General features: G+C 42.8%; 1 protein-coding gene across 9 annotated transcripts in view; it reads left to right on the top strand.

Moving 5' to 3' along the window:
• PTPRT (protein tyrosine phosphatase receptor type T) overlaps positions 1 to 24147 on the top strand; it is a 548712-nt gene that overhangs the window by 261207 nt on the left and 263358 nt on the right. For 4 of the 9 annotated variants that reach the window (XR_009728966.1, XM_061376778.1, XM_061376775.1 and 1 more), the window contains 5 exons: positions 6636 to 6665; positions 14261 to 14308; positions 16490 to 16638; positions 23018 to 23095; positions 23293 to 23328. Coding sequence is in view for 8 of the 9 variants with exons in the window: in XM_061376778.1 (XP_061232762.1) it covers positions 6636 to 6665; positions 14261 to 14308; positions 16490 to 16638; positions 23018 to 23095; positions 23293 to 23328 (341 nt within the window). In the remaining variant the exon portion in view is untranslated. The remainder of the gene's footprint in view (positions 1 to 6635; positions 6666 to 14260; positions 14309 to 16489; positions 16639 to 23017; positions 23096 to 23292; positions 23329 to 24147) is intronic. The other 5 variants (XM_061376782.1, XM_061376780.1, XM_061376776.1 and 2 more) reach the window with 4 other exon arrangements.

The raw sequence follows: 24147 nt of genomic DNA, 5'->3' as shown, positions 1-24147 counted from the left end.
ATTCAGTTTGGGTTACAGAGGGCAGCAGTTGATCACTGTTTACTACCACTAAGAGAAAGTCCCAGGAGAGATGCCTGTTCTGGCACATACTGTATGAGCAACGAAAGAATGCTTGTTACTACAAAGTGTTAATCATAATGAATTGCTAATGAATGAGGAGGAATAGCTCGTGAAAAAGCATGGAGAAGTACAAAGTGACAGTGAGGCAATGGAAGTGGGCACATCAGCCTGTGCAGGTAGCACTGCAGTGGTCCAGGAGAAGGCAAGAATTCTTCATTCACAGCCAAGGAAAATGATGTCTTAAGATAATGTGACCAAGAGTCTTTCTCCCAAGTGAGTCCTGATGAGGTATTCTTTCACACAGCAATTGCTTTGCAACCCGTTTTCAGCTGGAATATTGTATCTTGCTGAGGTTTAGAATCTTTCCAAGAGTTAGTTTTAGTTTACAGGGGAATGAAACTTAGAAAGATCATGAATGGTAATGAAATTTGTTCAGACAGTGCATTCCATGTGATTTTCTTTGGATCATTTGTACTTACACTTTGAAGTAGACTATTGTAGTTGCTACTATGTGAAGAGCTCCACATTTACAGTGTAATACACTGATTCAGCAAACCACTTAGGCAGGAGGTTTTCCTGAGAAAAGGGTGCATTTTGTATATATTTCACCAGTCTCATTTCTGAAGTGAAGCCTACTTCTCAACAGTAATTTGATTCTAAGTGAAGCAGGAGCTAGGTGGCCTGGTGGACCCTCCCCTAGGGTACAGGTAACATTATGTGTGAGAGCCTTGATGATTTGACTTGATCTGTTGCAGGGATTGAAGCTTTTCAAAGCAAAGCTGTGTTTCTTTGAGATCTCCAACAGTCACCCCTTTCCCAGAAATAAGAGTAGCAGTTAAATCTAGATAGGATCTCCTCTGTCATAACCCAGAGCACATGCAAATGGATAACTTCATGCTACAGATGCTGGAGTGCAGGGCTGCTATTCAGAAGGACATTGAGAAGTTGGAGAAATGGACTGATGGGAACCTTGTGGAGTTTAGCAAAGACAAAGTACTGCATCTGGGATGGGGTAACTCCATGCATCAGTACAGTCATAGAAGGACCTGGAGATCTTGGCAGACAAGTTGAACAACAGTCAGCAATGTGCCCCTTGCAGCGCATTGCTGACTGTATCCAGGGCAGTGTTCAGCTGTATTCAGGGCAGTGTTAGCAGGAGTGTAGCTAGTAGGGTGGGGCAAGTGATTATTGCCTTCTGTTTGCCACTGGTGAGGTTGAAGTAGGCGCAGGATGTCCATAAGGGATCCTCAGTACATGAAAGGCAATGATGTATTAGAGCCGGTCCAGAGGAGAGTTAACAAAGTGGTGTGGAGTTGGAGAATCTCCATCCTTGGTGAAATTAAAACACGTGGCCAAGGCCCTGAGGTACTTGCTGCAGGTGAAACTGGTTTGAGCAGGACATGGAACTGGATGTCCTTTGAGTAACCTTTCCAAATTATGTCATCTACAAAACAGGTGGCATATGGACTGACTACAGTGAATTACATTGAATTAACTGAAGGTGAGGGAGAGCTAGATTTTTAATCCAATTTTGTGTGTGTGTTTAAAGGTTCCCCGTTTTGTGGGCAAATGCATATGAGTTTTGTTCTCATGTCTGCTGCACTTTGTTCAGTGTTAACCCAGGCTGCGTTAACAGATGTCTCTGATTCCAGTCCCCTGGGAGTTTTTCAGTTCATAAGCATAAAAAAATCAGATGCCTCTAATGAAAACCAGAGAAAGGGTTTCAGCAAACGTGGGGCTGGGTTTCTGGTTTGGTTAATGCCCAGCCCTCATCCAGTCCTCTTACCTTCCTAAAAGCTCTTCAAGAAAAGCTTTTGTTTTCAGATTGAAAAATGAAAAATTGAAGGAAAGCCATTAGAGCAATGCCACATCTGGTGTATTTCACAAGCTATTAAAAGTTGATAGCATTTCTGTCCCATCATGTATTATTATTATAAATCATGTATATTGCTGGGCAGAAAACAAACAGTGACTTTTCATGATGACCAGGACAGTTTTTCTGTGATGTAACCTGCCAAATGCTAAGTCAGAGAGGTAAGGATACTCTTATGAGGCAACGTACTTTAAGAAGTATTCATAAAGTCATAGAATCCTGGACTGGTATGGGTTGCAGAGGATCTTAAAGCTCATCTAGTCCTTGATCAGGGTAGGTGCTACTGAGCAACAACTAAACCATCAGTGTGTTACAGGCATCATTCTCAGACTAAAGCCAAAACACAGCACTGCACCAGGTACTGGGAAGAGAATTAATTCTATTCCAGCCAAAACCAGGACAGCTTGATATAAAAATTCCCATGCTAGAGTTGACTGAAGCTGCACACACACACCACCACCACCACCACCACCCCCCCCCCCCCGCTATACACATGTTCTTCTATGGAACCAGCCAGGTCCCAAAAGCTTCAATGTTTAGTCAGTTTGGGTGTGATGTCCCATGGACAGAATGTTATTATATCTAGCTTTGCCACAGGCCCTGTTAACCTGAGACATCTTGCTTCAAAATTAAATTAAGAAAGTGAGTGAGTTGGGAGTATTAGAAATATAAATTCTCACCTTTTTCCTTCCAGAGCTGAAAAATTACCTTTTGCTCTGGGTTGCTCCTTGCCAGAATGCAAAATCCCTGCAGCCTGTATTGCTCTTGGCCTGTTTGCTATCGTTTGCAAGGTTACCCACTGGAATACAGACTATTATAAGAAATAATCTGGCTCATCGACTTTAAAATCTTTTCCTATTTGGAAGCTATGAGTGCAGGAAGGTTGGGGAGCATTGCTGTCCTTGGCTCTGTGAGCACACCTCCAGCATCACTGACAAACCAGCCCATCACTCCACTCCAGGTCTCCCTTGAACGGGCACCACCACTTGCATCCAGTTGAGTCTTGGAGCTGCATATGGACAAGTGGTCCCTGAAGATGAACTCAAGCCTGTCAGGCTCATTTCATTTGTAAACTAATGCAGATTGGGAGCAGCGTTTATAAAAATGAAAGGCCTCTGGACCACAGGTTGGTTTGAATTTCAGAGGAGCACAGCTGAAAGCTCACACTTGTCTGAGAGAGCAGTTTCACAGTAAAGTTCTCGTTCTGTTTTACAAACAGAAACATCAGGAGCTTAAGCTCTTGCAATCGATTTTTGCATTAACCTTATTTTAAAAAGAGTTCCCTGCTCAGTTCACCAAAGCTAAGGCAGGCAACAGTAAAGAAAAACAATGTAATTAGACAAACGTGAGGCCTTTTCTTGAAATGGAGCTGGAAAATATCACAGTGACATTTGTTCATGGGCTAGGACATCATAGATCATGGGTAATAGGCACAGTAGTGGATTTCCTGAATGAAGCCTTTTGTTAATCAGGGCAAAGAACAGAGGAGGGAAAGAGACTAGGAGAGACAGAGCACTAAGAGAAGGCAGGTACTGGTTTGAGATTAGTATTAGACAGATCAGAAACTGCTTTTTGTTTCTGTGAGATGCACCAAATAATATGAGCCTTCATATGCAAGACGTGAGCAAGTGTTGCCCAGTTGCTCATAGTTTCAATAGACGATATGACTTGCAAATTTCTGGGGGCTGCCAGTGTTTTATAGGTTTTAGTCAGATCTGTGAAGATAAATTAAGCCAGGCAGAATGTTTACGCAGTGGACAATTTGGTTTGACTTTACTTTTGTTATCTACAAGTTTTAGTCTCTTGAAGTGAGCTAAAGTTTCTGTATGTGTGTATCTGTGAAAAAATTGTGTATATAGAAAGTTCTGTTGTAAATATGACTGCCTTACAGTCTCTAAAATCAAAACCATTAACATTTGTTTTCTTGGGTTTGGGAGGGCACTGGCTGCTTGTTTGCAGTTCTGCTGTCATCATACATAGATGGACACTAATTGTAACTACATCGTTTAGCCTGTTAATGTACAAGTGGTACAGTGAATGAGTGCCCACATGGGTGTATTTGCCCACATAAACGCAGCACCACTTTCTTTCATTAATAGGTACATACCTAGAAATAGCTCATTTTATTGTATCAAAACATTGCTGTTTCTCTAAGTAGCTTGTTTGTTCTCAGTATTAAATACTTTTATGCAATAGAATCCCAGCCTGGTTTGGTTTGAAAGGGACTTTAAAGCGCGTCCAGTTCCAGCCCCCTGCCATGGGCAGGGACACCTTCCACTAGGGCAGATTGCTTCAAGCCCCTGTTTCCAACCTGGCCTTGAACACTGCCAGGGACAGGGCAGCCACAGCCTCTCAGAGCAATTGGGAAGACAGGACCAGTTAGAGAATACAGGGCCAGTTAGTGAAAGCAAGCTGAAATAAGAGAAACAAGACATTTGTAAACTCCTTTTCTGGAGAAAATACCCTTTGACTCTGCCCCCCCCAAAGGATTAGATTTTGGTCAGTTCTGATTTCAGCCGGGCAGTGTGAACACTCGTGTCATCCTGACTTGCATTTCCCTGGAGTGAGGAGTGTGACACTTTTCAGGCTGGTGCGTTGAGCAGACAAAGCCTCTACTGACCCCTTTAAGGATAAGACTGAATAAATAGGATCAGACAGCCTGTCATGGGTGCACTGTATATAAGTTCTTTAAACTGCTGTTGGTAGCAAAAAAGGAGATTTGGGGCTATGTAGGGTCTAGGATTAGTTCCTTCTATGAAAATCCAGCTCCTTATTCTGCATTAGGATTTAGGTTGTTACCTTAAACTCATTAAATAAAACCCCAAAGCCTCTTGAGCAGAACATACCCAAGCTGTAGGATAGAGTTAACAACGGGCATTTGCACATTCAGTGATCCGTGTCCCTTCTGTGTCCCTATTTCAAGTGGCTGACAGGCAGGTTTGCAATTTGTGTGACACATTTTAAGTTCAGGGCATGTTTTTAGTGATCCGTAACTCTCACAGTTTTAAGTTAGTTTAGAAATATTCCTTAGGAATTCCTTATTTTAGGTTGCATTTTGGGGGAGAATTTGGGCCAAAAAATCCTATCCAATTCCAAAATACAATCCTCCTTTTGTTTGTCTTCCTTTATTTTCTGTCCTTCTGCAATAAGTCTTCCTGAGCTTTCCTCTGCAGCCTTGAGGGATTTACACAGCTTTTTAATGAGAACTAAGAGTCTGTGTGATCACATGTGTCTGCTGGCCAGGACATGAGGCAAGCAGAAAGTACAGCAAGATGTTCAGCAGAGTAATTATGGTTGATCGTTGTGAGTGAAACCTGGTATTGACTATCAGAGGGGTTGGTTTAATGGGATCAGTTGGGGGGTGTAGAGGCTTCAGCTGTGTGGCCTCTTCCTTTTCCACCTCCTGTTGACTTTTCCCTTCGTTTAGAGGTTCAGAGGAACTTGGAATTTCCCAGTGAGTGAAGCTCAAGTGGCAAGCACTGCACCTTACCTGATGCATTGCTATGGCATGGGTGTCAGGAGATAATAGCATTATGTTAAACATTCATTCAGATGGACCTTGGAATTGGTGTCATTTGAATAAATTGCTACATAGCACGAATCTGGTCAGAATTTCAGGTTTATAGTAGGGGTCATCACCGGAAAAACATGTTATTTCAGAGTAATCCTCTTGAACGTCTCTTAAGTCACCATCCTTTACCTGGTGTATGCATAGCAAGGAGGGCAATTGTGCACAGAGTAATTGTGCGGAATCTGGATTCCGTGTGTGCTTATGGAAGCTGTGTTCAGAGCATCCATAAAGTGAACACTTGAACCCTGCATTTGTACTTTCTGATATTTGTAGTGTCTTCAAGGATGGAATTTTAAAGCTGTGCAAGTGGTTGAAGCTTGTGTTTCAATATTGTTTCCCCTGTCTTGATCATTGCTGCTGCTTTCTCAGCTCTGAATCTGATAACATGGGCTAGATCTGTTGTGAACCAGCCTTTTCAGAGAAGCCCTTTTCCAGCTATAAGAGGGAAGACATCACCTCTTAGGTTCTAACTGATTGCTAAGGCTCATTTTGTGGCACTGCTCAAAACCGTATCAGAATGTTCTGAAGTGCATTGTTGAAAACCTGTAATAGAAAAGGCTTAATCACAATGACGCAAAAGCTAATGCATACCCAGTGCTCATCTATAAATATGTAGAGAAGCTTGAATTGTTAATGAACTATTTGCATTTTAGAGTTGGATGAAGCTTGATTTATCATCACACAATTTGTTCATTGTCGAAGTATTCCAGAAATCTGGTGTTCTTGCATGTCACTTTCCTGTTTCTTGTTATTTATATTAATAGCTTGCACATATTTCTTCCCACTCCAAAAATCTCAAAGCACTTTAGAGGCAAAGGTAAGTCTCATGACCTGTGTTACTGACATGGCAAAGTTAAAGAGGTGAGGGGATTTACTTGGGGTGACACAGGTCAATAGCAGAAGTAGTAACACAGCCTGTGTTTCCCTGCCTCCGCTTCAGTATCCATTCCTCACCCACGTAAAAGCTGCTGACAAAAGAGTAGGGAAATAGTAGCTCAGTACAAGAGGCAACACAAATTCTTTGTAGATTGAAAGGGATAATCCCAGAGTTCATATAAATCTAATTCTGTGTTTTTTCTTCTTTTTCTCCTTTTGGATACTTTGTTCATCTGACTGGCTGACGATATTTAGAAGAAATGCATATTCCTACTCCTACTACTTGTAAGTACTTGGCTGGGGTAATTCTGTGCTTTGTCGTATTCTTCTTTTTTTTTAATCACTCCATTTATCCTTGTCTATCCAGCAGCCTGTGTTTTATTTTCTCAGTTTCACACTCTTTATGTTTTTCTTGGTTTACCATTGCACCTGTAACTGAGCCTGCAAACACAGATATGTCAGTTATGGTTGATAGTTCTTCAAATGCTAATGGACAAATACAGTGTCCCAACCACACCTTTTTGTCATTCTCCTCTGTATTTAGCCAGGCTGCAGGGAAATGCCCACCAGAAAGTCACTGTTAGGGATTTCTCAGCCATGAATATAAGCTCTTTTAAAATGTAAGCTTTCAGACACACAGGACTTGCCATTAGCTCAACAAACATCCCTGCTCCTGGAGTTTCCAGATTACAAGTTCCAGCTTAGACGTGGATGATGAAGTGGTTCAGCTATTCAGACCCAAATCACCTGTCCAGTCCTAATGACAATGCTGCATAATTAAGGCAGTTATTAAAGTGCATGAAAAAGCTTCACACATCAGTTCTTCCAGAGCCATCTGTTCTCTAAAGATTGAGGGGCTGGAAAGTAATCAGGGCCAAGCTGTTTGTGCCAGGATAATATCTGTCTGAGGATCAGGAGGAGGAGAGGACTGGATCAGTGATCTGAGGAAAGAGCCCTGGAGAACTGTTGGATGCCTTTGCTGTCACCAAGGAGTTGGGAGGCATGGAGAAAGCAACTGTTCCTGCTGAGAGAAGCAGGTCTCCCCTCTCCATCTTGCAGAATCAGCAGCTGTATCACTGACCTAAACCTTTCCCCCCAAAGCAGCAGCCTGCCAGACCTCCCAGGGCTCTGACATCAACAGAGTTGTCAAAAGGCCACATCTGCTGTGCTAGCCCTCCACCACCCCTGACAACCTCCTCCTTTGCCTATTCCTACAGTTTTCTTTGTCTTGATCTTGTGACTTTGTCCTGTGGACACATCTGGAAGGTGTTTGCAGGTCAGTGAAATGAGTGCATTAAATAATGCACTAAATAATTTTAGTGGAAGTTGACTTCTTTTCCATATGAGTTGCATACAGAGCAGGGCAAAGAAGTTAAGTGTGAGGATCCCTTTGTGCTACCTGTTGGAGTGATTTTGCTTCTTAATGACCCATCAGAAAATAATTGAAAGAGGAACCTTCCCCACTTACTAAGTATGTAAGGAGCCTAAAGACACCATAATGAGCATTGACTTTCTCCAGTTGCAAATGCAGAGTAACTCCGTTTCCTCTAGACTTCTCAGTGGTTCACCAAGAATGGAATTTGTCCTTGAGTAGTCAGATTCCAAGAGAAGTTTAAACAAGTGTTAAAGTAGGAAACAGTCTAAACATAGGTGCTCCTAGCTGGTTGCATTTCTTGCTACAACCTTTTCTCTTCTGCACGTTTCTCATGAACACCAGGAAAGTGCCCTCTGCACTCATCTGCTGATTTGGTTTCCTCACCAGTCAGCACCATTGCCTGAAAAATGCAGACCTCAGTTTTCCATGATAATTTTGTGTTCTTTCAGCAGCAGTGTGTGGTCAGGATGTTCCCTGCTTTATTTTACTTTGAGATGTGTGTATTTAAAAAGATGAATCAACTTCTGAGCCCTGTGTGACCCCTTTACAACAGCTGCACAACAGCATTGCTTTAAACAGCTGAGAATTACTGTGCTTGAGAAGTAAGGGTATTATTAAACAGTCTCTTTGCTGTCTTGTAATGGCTTTGGTAGATCAATACACTAGAACTGTATTCTCAGGGAACTGGAGAATGACTCAGGAAAAGTGAAGAGACAGACTTGTGGAGGCCACCCAAGTCTGAGGTTGCAATGAGCTTCAGCAGTAGCAGAAGCAAGTGGTTTAATAAGATTTGATAAGGCAGGTGTACACCATGCAGTATATCGTAGCAGAGACAAGCCAAAGGTATCATCAGGCAAGCTTATGTCTTCATAGCAGCCCACTGAAGCACTCGATGGAGATTTGAGCTCAGGATGCAAAAATCATAAAACTGCATCTCCCTAGTACTGTACCCAACATTGATTGCAGAGAGCTCATTCTTAGCTCTGTGCTTGTGGTGTCCCAAGTACCACATCAAGCATGAGCTCTGATACTTGTAGTGTATTTGTGGTAGAGGTAACACATAAGTAGTCATCACACAGTAAATACTTCCATCATCAGGCTATGCCTTGGGTGACATGGCTTAGTGTGAGGTGTCCCTGCCTAAGGTCCTCTCCAACCCTAACTCTTCTATGATTCTACCATTCTATGCATGTCAGCATTTGGTTTCAGATTGACAATTTGCTTATTCCCTGATCTTGGAAAACCAAGCTCTGCTTGTGGTTTCATTTTTCCCTTAACAATGGAGGAACGCTCCAGTAGTGAGAGAAGAAAGCGGGAGAATCCATGAAGGAGCACATGATGAGGTTTTATTGAGTGTTGTCTTTCACATGAAATTGGACATTTCATTATGACTGCAGATGAAAATCTGAAATTGCAAAGGACTGTGTAATTCTTAGCCAAAGCTGGTAGAAATTGCAGCAGCCTCCTATGAGCAAGAGGTTTGATTTAAGTTTATTTGAAAAGCTGTGAGAACAAGAGCAGCAGCATGTATATGTATTTCCAATAGGATTGTTTTTGGTGTTATGACCTTGTATGAATATTTTAGTCCTGAAGCCAAATTCAGTTGAATGAGTTGCCAGTAGGTTCTTGGATGGATCTGCTGGCAGACATTTAAATAAGACCCCATGGACTACATCACTGTGGTTTTAGTTTCAATTTCTGGACTTCAAAGTTGTGCTTCTTGGAGTAATTCTTATCTGCTTTCAGATAATTCTCAGCCCTATGTCATCTGGCATTTCGTCTTGTTAGGGACCAAAATCTCCAACCCAAACTCTTCTAAAGAGGTTTTAATGATAAACCTGGTAAAGTCACAGAGCCTTACATCAGGAGTAACTGGTTTTTACAGAGAGGCCATAAGCATTGTCGTAATCTCTAGACTTGAGTTCTGCCTTCAGCCTGTCCTGTGTTCTGCTGCAATCCAGGACCACAAAGCCTGATTCTGTAAGATGCTTGAGGACCTGCAGCTTGGGTGAGACCAACCGAAGATACTGACTTATAAGAGCAGCTCTTTTAGCTATTTTGTGCGTACATAGTTACAGGTAAATAGTTATTATGGGGGTTCTGTATAGCAATACTCCATTAAAAACTTCCTGTACCATACAGGAAGGGATATTATGGCTGAAAGAGAAGGCCATAAAGATCTTTAACACGCTTCAAGTGGAAATACAAACCCAGAAGGCCTCTATTCCTAAGGAAGTCATTGTGCAGGATTGACACAGTTCTGTGTACTTCCATTTACCCATCATTAAAAGCTAGTTGCTTATGATTTGAGATCTTTGAATAGAACTCAGTCTGTGATGGGAAGAACGGGATGTGGAATTTAGAGTTCCTGTCCCGGTGCACTCAGCACATTGCTGTTGCCAGGGCCATGTATGAACTTTTCAGAGGAGTTACTCTGTATCTACACCCATACAGGTGTCATCAAGGTTTTGTACACAGTTACCAGCTCTGTCACATTGCACTGCAGTTTAATGTATTACCAGCTATGATTTGCGGCATGAGACAGCAGCCCATCCGCGGGTGGAAGCTGCTGTTTCTTTTCCTGGCTGGAGACACAGACAGCAGTTCATCTGCTTTGAAGGAGGCTTTACATTAAATGACAGACTCCTCTTCTGAGCAGTGTTTTCGGCTGCAGCAACCCGTGTCAAGGCTTTATTAAATCCTCACCAGGAAAAGGAATGGAAATGCTGTTGTGAATGGAAATGTTGGTTTAGTTTTTGGTGGTTTTTTTCTCCTGGGCTGCATAATGTTTGTGGAATGAAATGGAATCAAGGGTGTTATCAGGCCAGATAAGTATTTCTGGAAATACATAGCTTCGCGTATGTGCTACAAGCACTCAGGGTAGTGTTATTTATAAGGAAAGGTCACTTAATGGCCAGTATGTTGTTTCCCTTTTCCCTGAGCTGGCCAGAGTACCAAGCCCATTGCAGTGTAGGAAGCCCCTTTAACTTCCATCCCAATTCCATACCATTTTTAGTTGTGGTGGAGGTGTCAGCCAGGAGTTTCTTTGCACCAGAGAGGTTCTGTCAGAGGTATTAGGCTAAATTTACACTTGCCATTTCTGAAATAACAGAGCTGAATTTATTTCCACCCTTTGTGGGCCATTTGAAAAGAAATAAAACATCGGTTATTTATAGCCAAAATTCTGTATAACCACAGACATACACAAATATCTCCATGTATTTCCATGGATGGGGGATCTGCCTGCACAGGTCAGCTTGCTAAATCAGGACGTTAAGAAGAAACTGGTTTCTCGTTAGATGCTGGAAAACCAGAACCATGAATCACCAGTTCTGACAGTCTAGTGAAAGCAACTAAAAGAAAGTATAATTAAACTCCAGAAAGTGAGATTTATTTAGAACGTCTGTGTGGTGATTGCAAGCCTACACTTTGCAGAGGGCAGTGTTTGCTGGCTGCACCAGCATCTGCTTAATCTGTATGGCTCTTATATGCATCTTTCCTGTCTAAGGTTTAGGTAGTTACAGGTAAATGATAAGTAAAGCTTCAGGAGTGCAGCCCTACATTTTTCAAGACCCTGTGCTTGTATACACAGAGTGTAAATACTGACAGCATCTTATATCTACATTAGATCCCTTCCTTGTGTCAGGTAATGTTTGCTTTGCAAGTAAAAAGTGGTGCAGCTGTGCCTCACTCTTCACCTTTACTCTAGGGAATTCCCTCTTCTCCTGCAATGACTTGCACTGAGTTTGGCTTCACCATGGCAGCTGCTAAAATAGTGCAAGTAAAGTTGTCATTATATGTGCCTGTAAGTGGAGGATTTGCCCTTAGAGTGGCTATAAGAAGCAGTAAGCTGCCAATATGCTGAGGCTAGAGAGTATTTGAAGACAGGGTGCTAGAGCTGGGCTGGTTCAGCCTGGAGAAGAGAAGGCTCCTGAAGGGGAGACCTTAGAGCAGCTCCAGTGCCTAAAGGGGCTGCAGGAAACCTGGAGAGGGGCTTGAGACAAGGGCCTGCAGGGACAGGCCAAGGGGAATGGCTTGAACCTGCCCGAGGGGAGACTGAGATGAGCTCTTAGGCAGAAGCTCTTCCCTGTGAGGGTGCTGAGGCGCTGGCACAGGGTGCCCAGAGAAGCTGTGGCTGCCCCATCCCTGGCAGTGTTCAAGGCCAGGTTGGACACAGGGGCTTGGAGCAAGCTGCTCTAGTGGAAGGTGTCCCTGCCCTTCCTTACAGTCTGCACGAAGGGAGCCTGGGATGAGCTGCAGTTTCAAGCAGGACCATCAAAGCACGGGCAGGAGATACCCACATGTCAGGCTCCCAGAAGGCTGCACTGCTTTAACTCTCCTTCCTCTTGCTCTCCAGTTAAAGACCTCCAGTTGTCAACGTTGCTCAGCCTGCCTGCATGGTCAGCTGGAGATGGGCAGCCTCCAGTGCACAGAGTTTAAGATGAATTGCACATCCATGGCTTAGCTCTATTGTTTTTTTCCTAGCCCCTGTAGGCAGGCAGAACAGCTTCCCCATGTGGAGTCTTTTCATATGTTTGAAGACCTATCAGCTCTGTTTGATTTTCTTTTCTCTGCATTAAAGATCCATATTTCCTTTGGCCTTTGCTTGTATGTCATGGTTTCTAGATTTACCTTTCTTGTTCATGTCCCCTTGGCAAACGTCTTATTTGATGTGCAGTATTGCAGCAGAGGCCTTGGGGATTCTCAGCAAGAGCAGGAGGATTACATGCAGTTTGCAGACCCTAGTGCCATGTATAATCCCTCCCTTATTTTTACACCAGCATGAAACTGTTCTTTCAAATTGAGTTTGTGATCTAGTACAGGTTTAGGGGACAGAGAACTGCTATTTAACCAGTGCTGGGTGTTTGCACGGCTGGTCGCTGCCTGCCTGAAATTTGTGCAGATTTCATCATAAATAATATGTATACTCCTAGCAGGCTGCTGCACACAAATATCTAAAAGGAATTGTGTTCTGTAGCATTCTTAAATTGCTTATAGAAAATGAGGGCAATATGCAGTTCTTCTCTGTAGGAGGAAATTTCATGTTTAACTTAGGTGATCTATACCTAATGTCTCAATTACCTGTGCATGCAAATCCACATTATAGTGTATGTAATCCAGCCCTGTGAGACATCTAAAATAAAATCTGTCAACGTACATGTAGAGGAGCTCTTTAGGAGTGGCTGATACAGATTTAGCCTTCATGCATGTAAAACTGATATACAAAGAGTTTGAAGCTGCTTTAGAAAAGTAATCCCTAATATTTATCCAAAACTGCAAAATGGGGACCTGATCATACAGTAGAAGTTTCAAAAATAGCTGAATCAAATCTCCATCTTTATTTTGTTTTTACCAAATTCACACTTAGTTGAGGTTCAGTGCCAGTAACTTTTATCTGTGCTTCAGCTGGGTCATCGTCAACTGCCTGATGGTACAGCTGGCTTCACAGTTTTATTCTACTTTGAGCATCTTTCTGTCTCATCCATCCTGTGTGTGTATAGTGCATTCATTTACAAACCCCGTTTAACTAAAAAGGGCAATCCAGTAAACCCCATCCCTGGATTCCCATTTTCTTCTTGTCACATGTTCCTTACACTTAAGTGTAAATCAGCCATTAATATCACCTTATTGAGTTTGTCATTTCACCCTGTATTGATTGTATCAGAATCTTCTTCCAAATATCTGCCTGGTCCTTTAGTTCTTCCCTTTTTCAGCTGTCTAATGCATGAGATGGGAAGCGTCTCTGTGCCTGGTGTCAGAATGTGCTGGGTGCATGCTGGTGGCAGGCTGCAGCCCACCCATGGCTGACACCCATGCACTGATTGACACGCATGCACTGATTGCAGTTTCATCCGGGTCTGCAGTTGTGTCTGGGGGAGGCTGGTCAGTCAGGAGAGCAGGAGCTGTGGCACCAATGCAGCTGGTCAGTGAGTGACAAAGATCTCTTGAAGTGGCCTATTTTGGGAAACAAAATGTCTAGATAAATGCTTTTCCAATTCGAAGGCATTTTGACATGCTGTGAAATAAACCTCTACCTAGCTGTGGGTTTAAGTCACATCCCTAACATTCTAGAAAGTGCTAGTCATTTGATTTTATAATCCTTTCTATGAATTACAATGATGGTAAGGCCCAAATAGGCTTAGTCCTGTGCTGCCACTCCATCCAGACACGTAACAGAGGCAGAAAAGGCACATTTAGAAACCAAGAGCCCCTTGATGTGTCTGGCAAGCTTAGTGCTGAAATCCTCAAAAGAGATCTGTCTGCCTCTTCCCTCTAAATTTAGATGAAGAGTTTTTAAATTCCTGGAATAGAGAGGGAGAAAGGTGGAAACTGATAACGTGCTGCGGGAAGAGCGCAGCAGCCTTCCCAGGCGCAGCAGGATTTCCTGTGCGGCTTCTCTCTGAGCGCGGGTGAGCGGGAGCTGGTCCCCCCTGCGCAGAGGCGGCCGGTCTGTGTGTGCGAGTTAGCGTGAGAACTTGAAACTCATGTCACCTTTTCTTTTTAGGCATTCAAGCCAGTGTTTTAGGGGCCTCTCTGTCTTCTACAGGACCAGGTAGAACTGCTTTGCATAGGGCTTTTGTAAGCAGGCCTGTGGGGACTAATGGGCTTGGGTTTGGGGTTATTTTGTCCTGCCTAGCACATGCAGAAATGTTATTGTTCGCTCACTGAAAGAGAAAAAGAGTTTGCCAATTCCAGCTTCTTGTAGCTTGTTGGCATTTCTGAGAAGATACCAGGCAATGGGACGTAAGAGATAATTATTGCCACAAACAATTTAATCTGGATTTAATAAGGAATTCACCCTTTTTGACTCACCATTTTTAACCAGCAGTCATGGCTGTCTGTAATGGCTCACCCCAGCAGTCCACAGTGCTTGTTATTAAGGACTTGTGAATTTTGGATTAGTGTTTCCCACTGAGAGATTTTAATTCCTGTTGCCAAAGAAGTCACATAGGCATGTATGACTAGCAAATCTAAAGGATTAAAGTAAGCACACAGCAGGGTTAATACACTTCAAGACTATTGTTGTTACCACAGCCCAAAAAATAGAGGGGCTCCCATGTCTGTAGCCTGTAGTTAATAAATCTGGCTGTGCTAAAACATTGCTGAACACTGGAAGCAAAGCTTTTAACATCATTAAATGCCAGCTTTTTGCTTCATCACTCAAGGATGGTCCTCCTGTTTGCATCTTCATCTGCAGAAGTAGATACACCACGGAGATTTAGTGAGATCTAAATTTGTACCCTGTAATTATGTGCCCAATTTGAGTAGCTACAGGTTTGAGTTGAAACCACTTAGCTGTAAAAGGCTGAACCTCAACCGGCTGAGCAGATGAAGCAGATGTATTTGTTCAGAAGTTTGCATCAAGCATTGGACATTTCTCCATAGATCTGTGCTCCCCTGCTCTGGATGGTCAGCTTGCTTTAAAATAGGGATTTCCCACAGGCACAAAGGTTTTAGTTCTCTTTGACCCTTCTCTGCAAATGAGTGTAACTGGCCTCAAGAAGGGCTGGAGTGCAAATGTGTGCTTGAACTTGCTTGGAAATGCCACTATGACATGTATTTTGAGTAAAGCAAGCTTGGTTGAATATGTTACAAGGAAAATCTTTATCAGAATCTCCTGCAGTTTAAACGATGGGTAGTACTTTCCATGAACATGTAAACTTAGTGAAGAAAAACCTCTTTGCAAAACGATTTTGTTGTCAGGATTTATTTTTCTTCTTCGAGTTGGAGGAAAAAAAAAGGGAACTGAAGCTCCTTCTTATGGAGATCTCTTTTTCTCAGTTTTATTTTGTTTTATTTTCTTATCTACAGAAGACATGTAAGCAAAGTGCTTTGCTGGTGCTGGGGATTTGTGTGATGTTTCCTCAAGGTGCGGATTGCAGAATGTCACACATTCATTTTTAAAGAGTTCTGCTTTCTGATATGAATGAAGCACGGGGCAGTCAAATGTCAGTGGAAGCTCAGCAGCTCACTCTTCCTGCTTCTTCATTTTCTTATTATTAGCTGTGTTTGCATAAGAGGAGCCTCTGACACTCTTGGCTTTGGTTGTGTTTTCAGAGCAGGCAGTGCTGCTGCTTTTGCCAATGGTTTTGATGGCTCCTCAAAATAAGAAAAGACCAAATTTTCCCAGAACAGAGACATATTTGGACATTTCCAAAATATCTTCAACCTTTTCTTTTGCCCCACACTTCACTGACTGTTGATCCTCAGTGCAGTTTGAGTCCGTGTCAGAATTCCATAGAGGCTGCTGTCCTGTAGGCAGAGCTCCTGCTCCAGTTCCCAGTTTACACAGGCTTAGGTCACGCTTCCCACTGCAGCACACAGAGGCGATCCCAGGTCCAGATGCCTCCATGGGATGGATGCAGATGTTCCATTTACTTCCTAGTGAGCAGTTCTGATCCCAAGCCCTCCACTCCTCCTGGAGCAGCTGACACCCATCCAGGACCCTCTTTGAGGGTGACTTTAGCATTCCTACTGCTGGGGTGATGCAGATTTGTGCAAGATAAGACCCTGGGAGGGACAGCTAAGATCAAAGACTGGTATCATTCTATTTACTGTGCACCACAAAACTTACATGAGAAAGTTGTGGGTTTTCCTCTTGTGCAGTTTGTCACAATGCCCTGCATGTCTGACTAAGTAGGATAATCATGATTTTCAAAGTACTTTGTCATTGCTTTGTTTTTAATGAGGGAAAACTGACCTTGATTTCTCCCCTCTTCAAAATGCCCTAAAGGAAGCTAGCCAAGAAGCAGAAGGAGACTCAGACCAGCACGCAGAGGGAGATGGGTCCCATGGCTACTTCTGACAAGACCTGTACCAAACTCAGTGCTGTTCACAATGAAGAAGCTTTCTCTTCCAGCTGCCAAGATGTTAATGGATTCAGTAAGTTTAACTTGTTTGCAATGGATATGTCCCCCTTGGAGAGCTCTAGGTTCTTAAAAGAACCTATTCCTATGGGCACAATATTGAGGAGCTAGGAATGACAGTAACAGAGATCGTTGCAAACGCTTGGTAGAAATCAGTTGTCTGAAATGTCTCTGACACTGCCCCTATTTTAACTGTCAGATAGAGCATTCCTTCTAAGAATAATTTATAGTCTTGTGCTAATAACTCCCATCAGGCAGACAAAAAGGCACATGTTTATTTGTTCTTCAGAAATATTTTTTCTTTTGTAAGTATAAGAGTCGAATCAAATCACTGGGCTGACTTGTAGGATGAGAAAACATCTTTTGTGTGAAACTGTTATGACAGAAAGCATGGTCTCCTGGTTAGAGATCTGGAATGGAAAGAGCATTTCTTCTTTTGTCTGTGTCCTCGGTTCATTCTTCACACGGGCTCAGTAAAACTAATCTTAGTTAATATCTGTAAACCAACTGGCTGGAAGAGTTTTGTGGTTAAAGCAATGCGAAGTCATACTTCAGCCTCACTAGATGCAGATGGAGTGCATGGTGGATTGCATAGTGGCTGTGTAACCGCTGTCATATGAAATAAATTTCAATTTAGACACTGTGGGATGTCACTTCTTCTTTTGACACTTGGCCTGCTATAGTCTGAACAGGGAACAGCTCTGAAAAACAACTATGTGCTAAACCCCTTTTGTCTTCCTTAAACATCTTCAGTAAAGAGGTTTTTTCTCCCCTAATTACTAACACGGAAGTGGTACAAACGTGGTTTATCATTGAAACCTTTATTTGTCATCTCAGAGTGAGTGGGACAGGCTGAGTGAATTCTTCTTTTCCCTGTAGGTCATGCCAGGTGCCATTTGCATCTGTTGCTGCTGTCCCTGTGTGTAACATCCCTGTGAGATGGATAGATAGGTGTCGGGGGGTGTCAGGGCTAGCAGTGAACACTTTGATACTAAATTGACATGAGTCAAGATCTAATTTTCTCAGGTGCTGAGTAGCTGTATCTTCTAAAGAGACAGTAAGAGTTGTCAGTGGTTCATCTCTTTGAAGGACAGGATAGCAGAGGACAGCATTGTAGCAACCTAGAAACAGCAAGGTACCTTGTCTGAGGTGTATGAGGAAAAGGAAGTTTTTAACACTTTCTGAAGTATCTGGATTTTTCCAAGTTTGAGGAGTTGTTTCCAACCAGAAAATAAGAGAGAAGAGATGAGCTGGAAATGTGACCTCTTTTTTTTTTTCCCACCCCCTTGGTATTTTGGGAGCCTAATTAAACCAGCTGAATCATTTACTTGAAATGGCAACGATGGAAAATATGTTGTATCTAATTTTGTAAAAAAGCATCCCTCCAGGTTTTCTTTTTTTAAATCAGTTAGCCCTTTGCTTGTCTGACATCACTGCAGGTTTTAGCACCACCTCCCTCTGTAGCACAGCCTGAGTCAAGGCACAAGCCCATTCTTTTCTTGTTTTCCTTATTATATCCGTAAGGAACAATTACCATTAAGCCTTCCTGATTTCTCCAGATATCTCACTGCCAGGTCCAGGGTGCCAAGATGTTGGAGGTAAGTTCTGGTCTCTGCAGTACTGTGCACATGCTCATGCAGGAATTTTATGGGTAAAAGACTTCCTCTTAAAAAAAAAATGCTTTAACAGAGTTTAATACTTAAAGGCTTCTATGGAGGCCTACTCCAACTTTTGAATAGGAGAATAGGATTACTTCTTAACCTGCCTGCTAACTAAGGCAGTTCTACAGGGGTTATCTATCCTGGCTTTTGAAATCAACCATTGAAGCAAAAAATTTTCCTTTTGCCTCCCAACAGTAAATAGCATTTGCAGATATCATGATGGGTAATCACCCTCTCTATAGAACCACAGAATCACAGAATGGTTTGGGCTGGGAAGGACCTTAAGATCATTCAGCTCCAACCCCTGCCACAGGCAGGGACCGCTTCCACTGGAGCAGCTTGCTCCAAGCCCCTGTGTCCAACCTGGCCTTGAGCACTGCCAGGGATGGGGCAGCCACAGCTTCTCTGGGCACCCTGTGCCAGCGCCTCAGCACCCTCACAGGGAAGAGCTTCTGCTTTATATTTAACCTGAACTTTCCTGTTTCAGTTTAAACCCATCACCCCTTACCCTACTGCTACATTTCTTGATGAAGAGTATCTTGACCCTCAGTTATGGGAGCCGCAGTTGGTTGGAGCAGTGACATGGAAATACTCCTCTCCTCTTTGAGGAAAGCCCACACAGAGAAGCTGAGTGCTTTAAATCCCAAGGTCACCTTGCCAGCTCACAACAGCAAATGGAACAAGAGCACCTTTTTGAGTAGGATACCTCGCAATTACTTAATGACTTGGAAGCAAGGTTATCTCCAGATGACAGTGTCCTTGCAGGGCATGTGTCCTTCTCTCCAGCTTTTCCTTCCTCTCCCAGTAATTTTCAATACTTTTCCAACAGAAAAAAAACAACAGTGGGCTCCCTATAGAAGCCTTTTTCTTCCTTAGTCTCTCCAGCTTGGCCACTGGTCAGCTCCTGCTGCCACTATTGCTGTTCCTGGGTGACCCCTCTCTGCCCTGCTGCTCCACATGCCCAGTTTGCTGCCTGTCTCTTATCCCATAGGGAGCTTCCATCTGATAGTCTGTCTCAGTGCCTTAAGGGAAAACACATATATTTTCAATGTTAAACTCATGCAGATGACATCTGGAAGATGTGTAGGCTCTGTGCTGAACAGGGAGTCCTCAGGTCTTGCTGAAAAGTGGGAGAGAACTGGACATTTATCTTTGCTGGCCCAAAGCAAAGCTCCTTGTCCCTCCTTCCATTCTACACTGTTAGTCATTATTCAGGCAAAATTCTTACTGGTACATACAGGAGTTTAAACTGAAGAGATTTTTGGACTCAGCCTCTGTCTCTGACACCATATGGCATCAGGAAAAGGTGTTTGCAGAGAGAGAGACTGGTTTGTGGCAATTCCAGCTTGTCTGGTTTTACCCCAGGGACTGTGTGAAGGTGAAGCAGGCTCATCACAGTTGTTAATTTTTTCAAATATCTTGCTTTTTTAAAAATAGAAGTCTGTCCTAAATCCATTGAAGTTAAATGATGGGACTTGCAGTGTTGGAGCATGCTTCTGTTACAGGAATGTTTGGAAAGCAGCATCATGTTCCTCCAGGTACTGCAGAGTCACGTGGAGGCATTGCCTTGATACAGGGTTATTACGAAACAAGATGACAAATTTGAGGCAAGGTGAGCCTAAAATTATCCAGCAATATCTGTGCACAGATCAGAAGAGTGCGCGAGGGGATGTTATTGCACATAAATTGTGTGCAGTTTGGCACCCCATCTGTATGATGGGAGAAGCAATAGTGTATTGTCTCAGCAGAGATGCACAAAGGAGCTGCTCTTCTGGCTTTACTCTGCTAAAATGCCACAGATCGGGCTTATCCAGGAGAATTCCAAGTCACCAGCATAGCCATCCTGACATGCTGGGAGGGTTCTGGCAGGATCTGTTTGATTCTGAGCATCTGGAGAGAGACTTTGGATAAGGGCCTGTAGGGACAGGCCAAGGGGAATGGCTTGAACCTGCCAGAGGGGAGACTGAGCTGAGCTCTTAGGCAGAAGCTCTTCCCTGTGAGGGTGCTGAGGCGCTGGCACAGGGTGCCCAGAGAAGCTGTGGCTGCCCCATCCCTGGCAGTGCTCAAGGCCAGGTTGGACACAGGGGCTTGGAGCAAGCTGCTCCAGTGGAAGGGGTCCCTGCCCGTGGCAGGGGGTGGAACTGGGTGAGTCTTAAGGTCCCTTCCAACACAAACCAGGCTGGGATTCTATCTTAAAATGCAGCCAGTTCTGCTAAAGGCTGATTTATCAGGGGGTGCTTAACTTTTGTGACATGTTGGCTCGGGAGGTTGGCTTTCAAGACAACATTCTGGAGTGACACTGATGCAGGTTAGCTAGGTGGCTTCAATGTGACAGGCAGAAGTACAGTTTAAAGGCACCATTTTGGAAGCAGTAGGGAGCTGAGGTTTGCATTAGTGGTACTAGTGTACAGCAACCAAGTTAACGTGCTTTTACTAGGAAGAACAAGGAGATGAGAAAGATGTAGTGAGTGGCACTCGGGGTATTAAGGATCATATTAATAAGAAACACGTAAACTCACACCTTCCCATATCCTGCATGTTGTTGTGATGAATGAAATACAAGGGTATTTAGACTTACTGCATGTCACAATAGTTGGTTACATCAAGATCTAGTTCTTATTCCTACCTCCTAGATAATTTTAGGTTACCTGCTAAATGCAGACTTGTGGAATCATGATCATCATGCTTTCTTTAGTGAAAAGTTCTAAAATCAAGTTTAAAATAAAGAATAAAAGTCAAATTTCATCAAAGGCATAAAAGGAAAAAAACATTAAATCCCTTTAACTGGTTTTTGTGCTGGTTTGGGATTTTTGTGGGATTTGCTAGTTCAGAAAAATGTTATCAAAAGCAAGGGAGAATCATTTCCAGAAGAAGGAGCCCCCACCATTCTGCATGGCCAGTGGGGTCTGTGTGGCCTCACCTGCCACCGCAGGGAGCTCAGAGAGAGCTTTTAATGAAGTCTTAATCTCTACCCTTACATGAGGCCCTCTCTGGAAGTGTTTCCTGTCAGTGCACATACTGGTGCTTGTAAGAACCTCTGTTTAGGAAGCAGCCCTGTGCACACATCTCTCATGATACAAGCCACTAGCTGGTGAGATCTGGGGAATAAACTCTCCAGAGTTGTGGGAAACATGTTTTTCGGTGTTTTTTTTTTTTTCTTTTCCTGAATCTAGGCATCTCCTCCTGTCTCACAAATACGGTTCAATTCATAGAACTCAGTTAGTAACAGTTTTAATCAGACTCACTGCAGTGAGGTGTGTAACTTCCACTGTCTCAGTAATTTATCATTAGCAGCTCCTGGCAGGGCAGGATGGCCCAGTGAGTTCTTTTATTCTCTCAGATACCTGAATCCTGCTCCAAGCCCTGTTGACTTTCTGTGACACTGGGCAAACAAATTACTTTCTTGACACCTTATTTTACAGGTCTGCAAAAGTGGCCAGGTTCCAAGTACAGTAAGAGAAGGATCTGATGTAGGCTGAAAAATAGAGGGGGAAAAATGTTAGAGGCCCCGGAGGAGAGATGCTTTATGGCTTGAAAGCAGCAGGGGCAGGACTAAGCTGTGAGAAATTTGGTTATTGTAACGTGTATTCAAAGGGTGTAAATCTGAAAAATGGCAGGAGAATGCACAATGAGAGTGAGTTCATTTACTAGATGATTCTAAACAGCTTAGGAGGCATTTCTGCTGACTCCCAGCCTAGTGACTTCCTCGGTTCACCCTATAGAGTAACATGAATTTTTTAAGTGGTATTTGCTCTAGAGATACAAAAATTGCTTCTGAAATTACTTTGATGTATACTGAGTTTTATCTACTTCTATTGGATTATGGGATAGTTTTCCCTGTTATCTATTGTCATCTTTCTGATATACTGAGATTTGTATTAGCTTGTTTCCCCACACTGGGAAGAAGAGATAGATAAATAAATGCCTGTAGCTCTGAGAGTGAATGTAGAATTATAACAAAAGAATACACATTCAGAAATGATGGATTGCCATAAGAATGTACGTGTATGCTGTTGTAGATAGAAACCAGCCTCACAAATTTACTATCAAGAAAAGAATCTACTGGGAAGATGTTGAGCCCTGCCTCCTTTCCGTAGAGATTTGATTAATACGGAAATACTTTGTGGATTCTTGTCCAGAGAAAGCTAATGCTTTAAGTGGGAGATAGGAGAGATACTTGTCCTGAAAGAGCCCAGTTTGCATGGGAAAGGATCATAGGATTTGCTATGAACAGTCTTAGGTTGAAGAACAAGTCCCCTGTTACCTTGCATTGTTCTAACAAAAGAATTGCTATCCTACCTGTGTATTTCTGTGGCACCAGTGTACATTGTGTTGAGTATTTTCCTGTTAATACTGCACTTGATTGTCTGTAATTTGTATTTTGGGGGGGTGTTTTAAAGGATATTTCTCCTAAAGACAAAAACGTAAATTTGTTCCTTTGTTTAAAAAACAGGATTTCTAGAATGTGGTTCCGTATGTGTACCCTGTGTAGAAGCACACTGATTTACAATAACTATAATTCTATATTTGGGGTCTGGAGTGCTTATATTAAAGAAAATCCATCATGGTGACAATGTAATAAATATAATATGCATGTCAAGATGAAAAATATAATTCATTTTGATAAGCCTTATATATCCCATATTACTGTGTTCTTTGCGGAACATTCTCCCTGTTCTCTTTCTCTCTCTTAATATATGTCTAAAGTCTTTTCCTTATGTCTTTCCTACCTAGCATCACCCTCTCCTTGTTCATTTTCTGTCCAAAGCAAAACCCTTCAGAGCAAATCTTTGTTGAATTCCTACTACTCAGGTACTAGTGCCAGACTTTTCTTTCATTTCTAAATGTTCTTGGCTTTTGTATGTTCCAAATATGAGCTGTAGACTGACTCTTCTGCGTGTGAGATCCAGCTAACCTTGTTTTCATCTTTTGTGACTTCTCTTCCTGTCGATCGTCTGTTGATTTCCATTGATCTGTGTCGTGTGGGTGAACGGAATTCCATCTCCAAGTATCATCAGACACTGTTCCATCGACAACGCTGTTAGGTAAGAAGACAGGTATGGTGTCCTGCACTTCATTGGAGAGCAAACACACTTAGTGTATCTTGGAAAGAACTTGGAGAGAGCACTGTTGAGTGGCTGGGCTCCAAAATTCATCCTGTGGTCATGTGTTAGTTGGAAAGCCTTTTGGCTCATGCTTTGTTATTGCTATTAATTGATATTTTATCATTTTTTAAAGGAAAGAACAGTTAAAAAAATAAGGTTTAGGAGTTCTAACAAGTATTTGTTGTTTCTTTTTGTGAACGGGATTTGACATTCTGGCCAAATCCAGCAGGCTGCCTTGCCTTCAGCTCAGTTCTGTCTCATGTAAGTGTGCAGCTGGTGCATAATCATGGAATGGTTTGGGTTGGAAGGGACCATGTTAGATGTCTCATCCCTGGGAACATTCAAGATAAGGCTGAACAGGGCTTTGAGCAACCTGATGTGGTTGAAGATGTCCCTGCTCATTGCAGGAGGAATTGGAACTAGATGAGCTTTAAAGTCCCTTCCAACCCAAACCATTCTGTGATTCTGTGAATCAGAAAGATGTTGTGTAGTTGATCAGAATCTAACCACTGGTGTTTACCAGACCTGTCGTTTTGACTTATCTACAGTAAATGTTCACTTCCAGGCACAGTAATCTACCATGGCTGCCGCCTTAAAACCAGTTGAAGGCCCACAGGTAGACCAGAAAGAAATTACAACCCATTGCTTAAGTGTCTTGGCTTACACATGAACAGCACAGGCACAGAAGCTTGAAGGGACCAGCACCACACACACATTTATCCTGATGTCTATCACAGTGTTAATGTCAGTGAATGAGCC

The sequence above is a fragment of the Neopsephotus bourkii genome, unplaced genomic scaffold, assembly GCF_033783945.1.
Source record: "Neopsephotus bourkii isolate Nb327-2 ecotype Australia unplaced genomic scaffold, CSIRO-AGI_Nbou_v1 NB_1737, whole genome shotgun sequence".
NCBI classification, from domain to species: domain Eukaryota; kingdom Metazoa; phylum Chordata; class Aves; order Psittaciformes; family Psittacidae; genus Neopsephotus; species Neopsephotus bourkii.
Note: the sequence above shows the minus strand (reverse complement) of the source record. Positions and strands in the feature narration are given on the sequence as shown.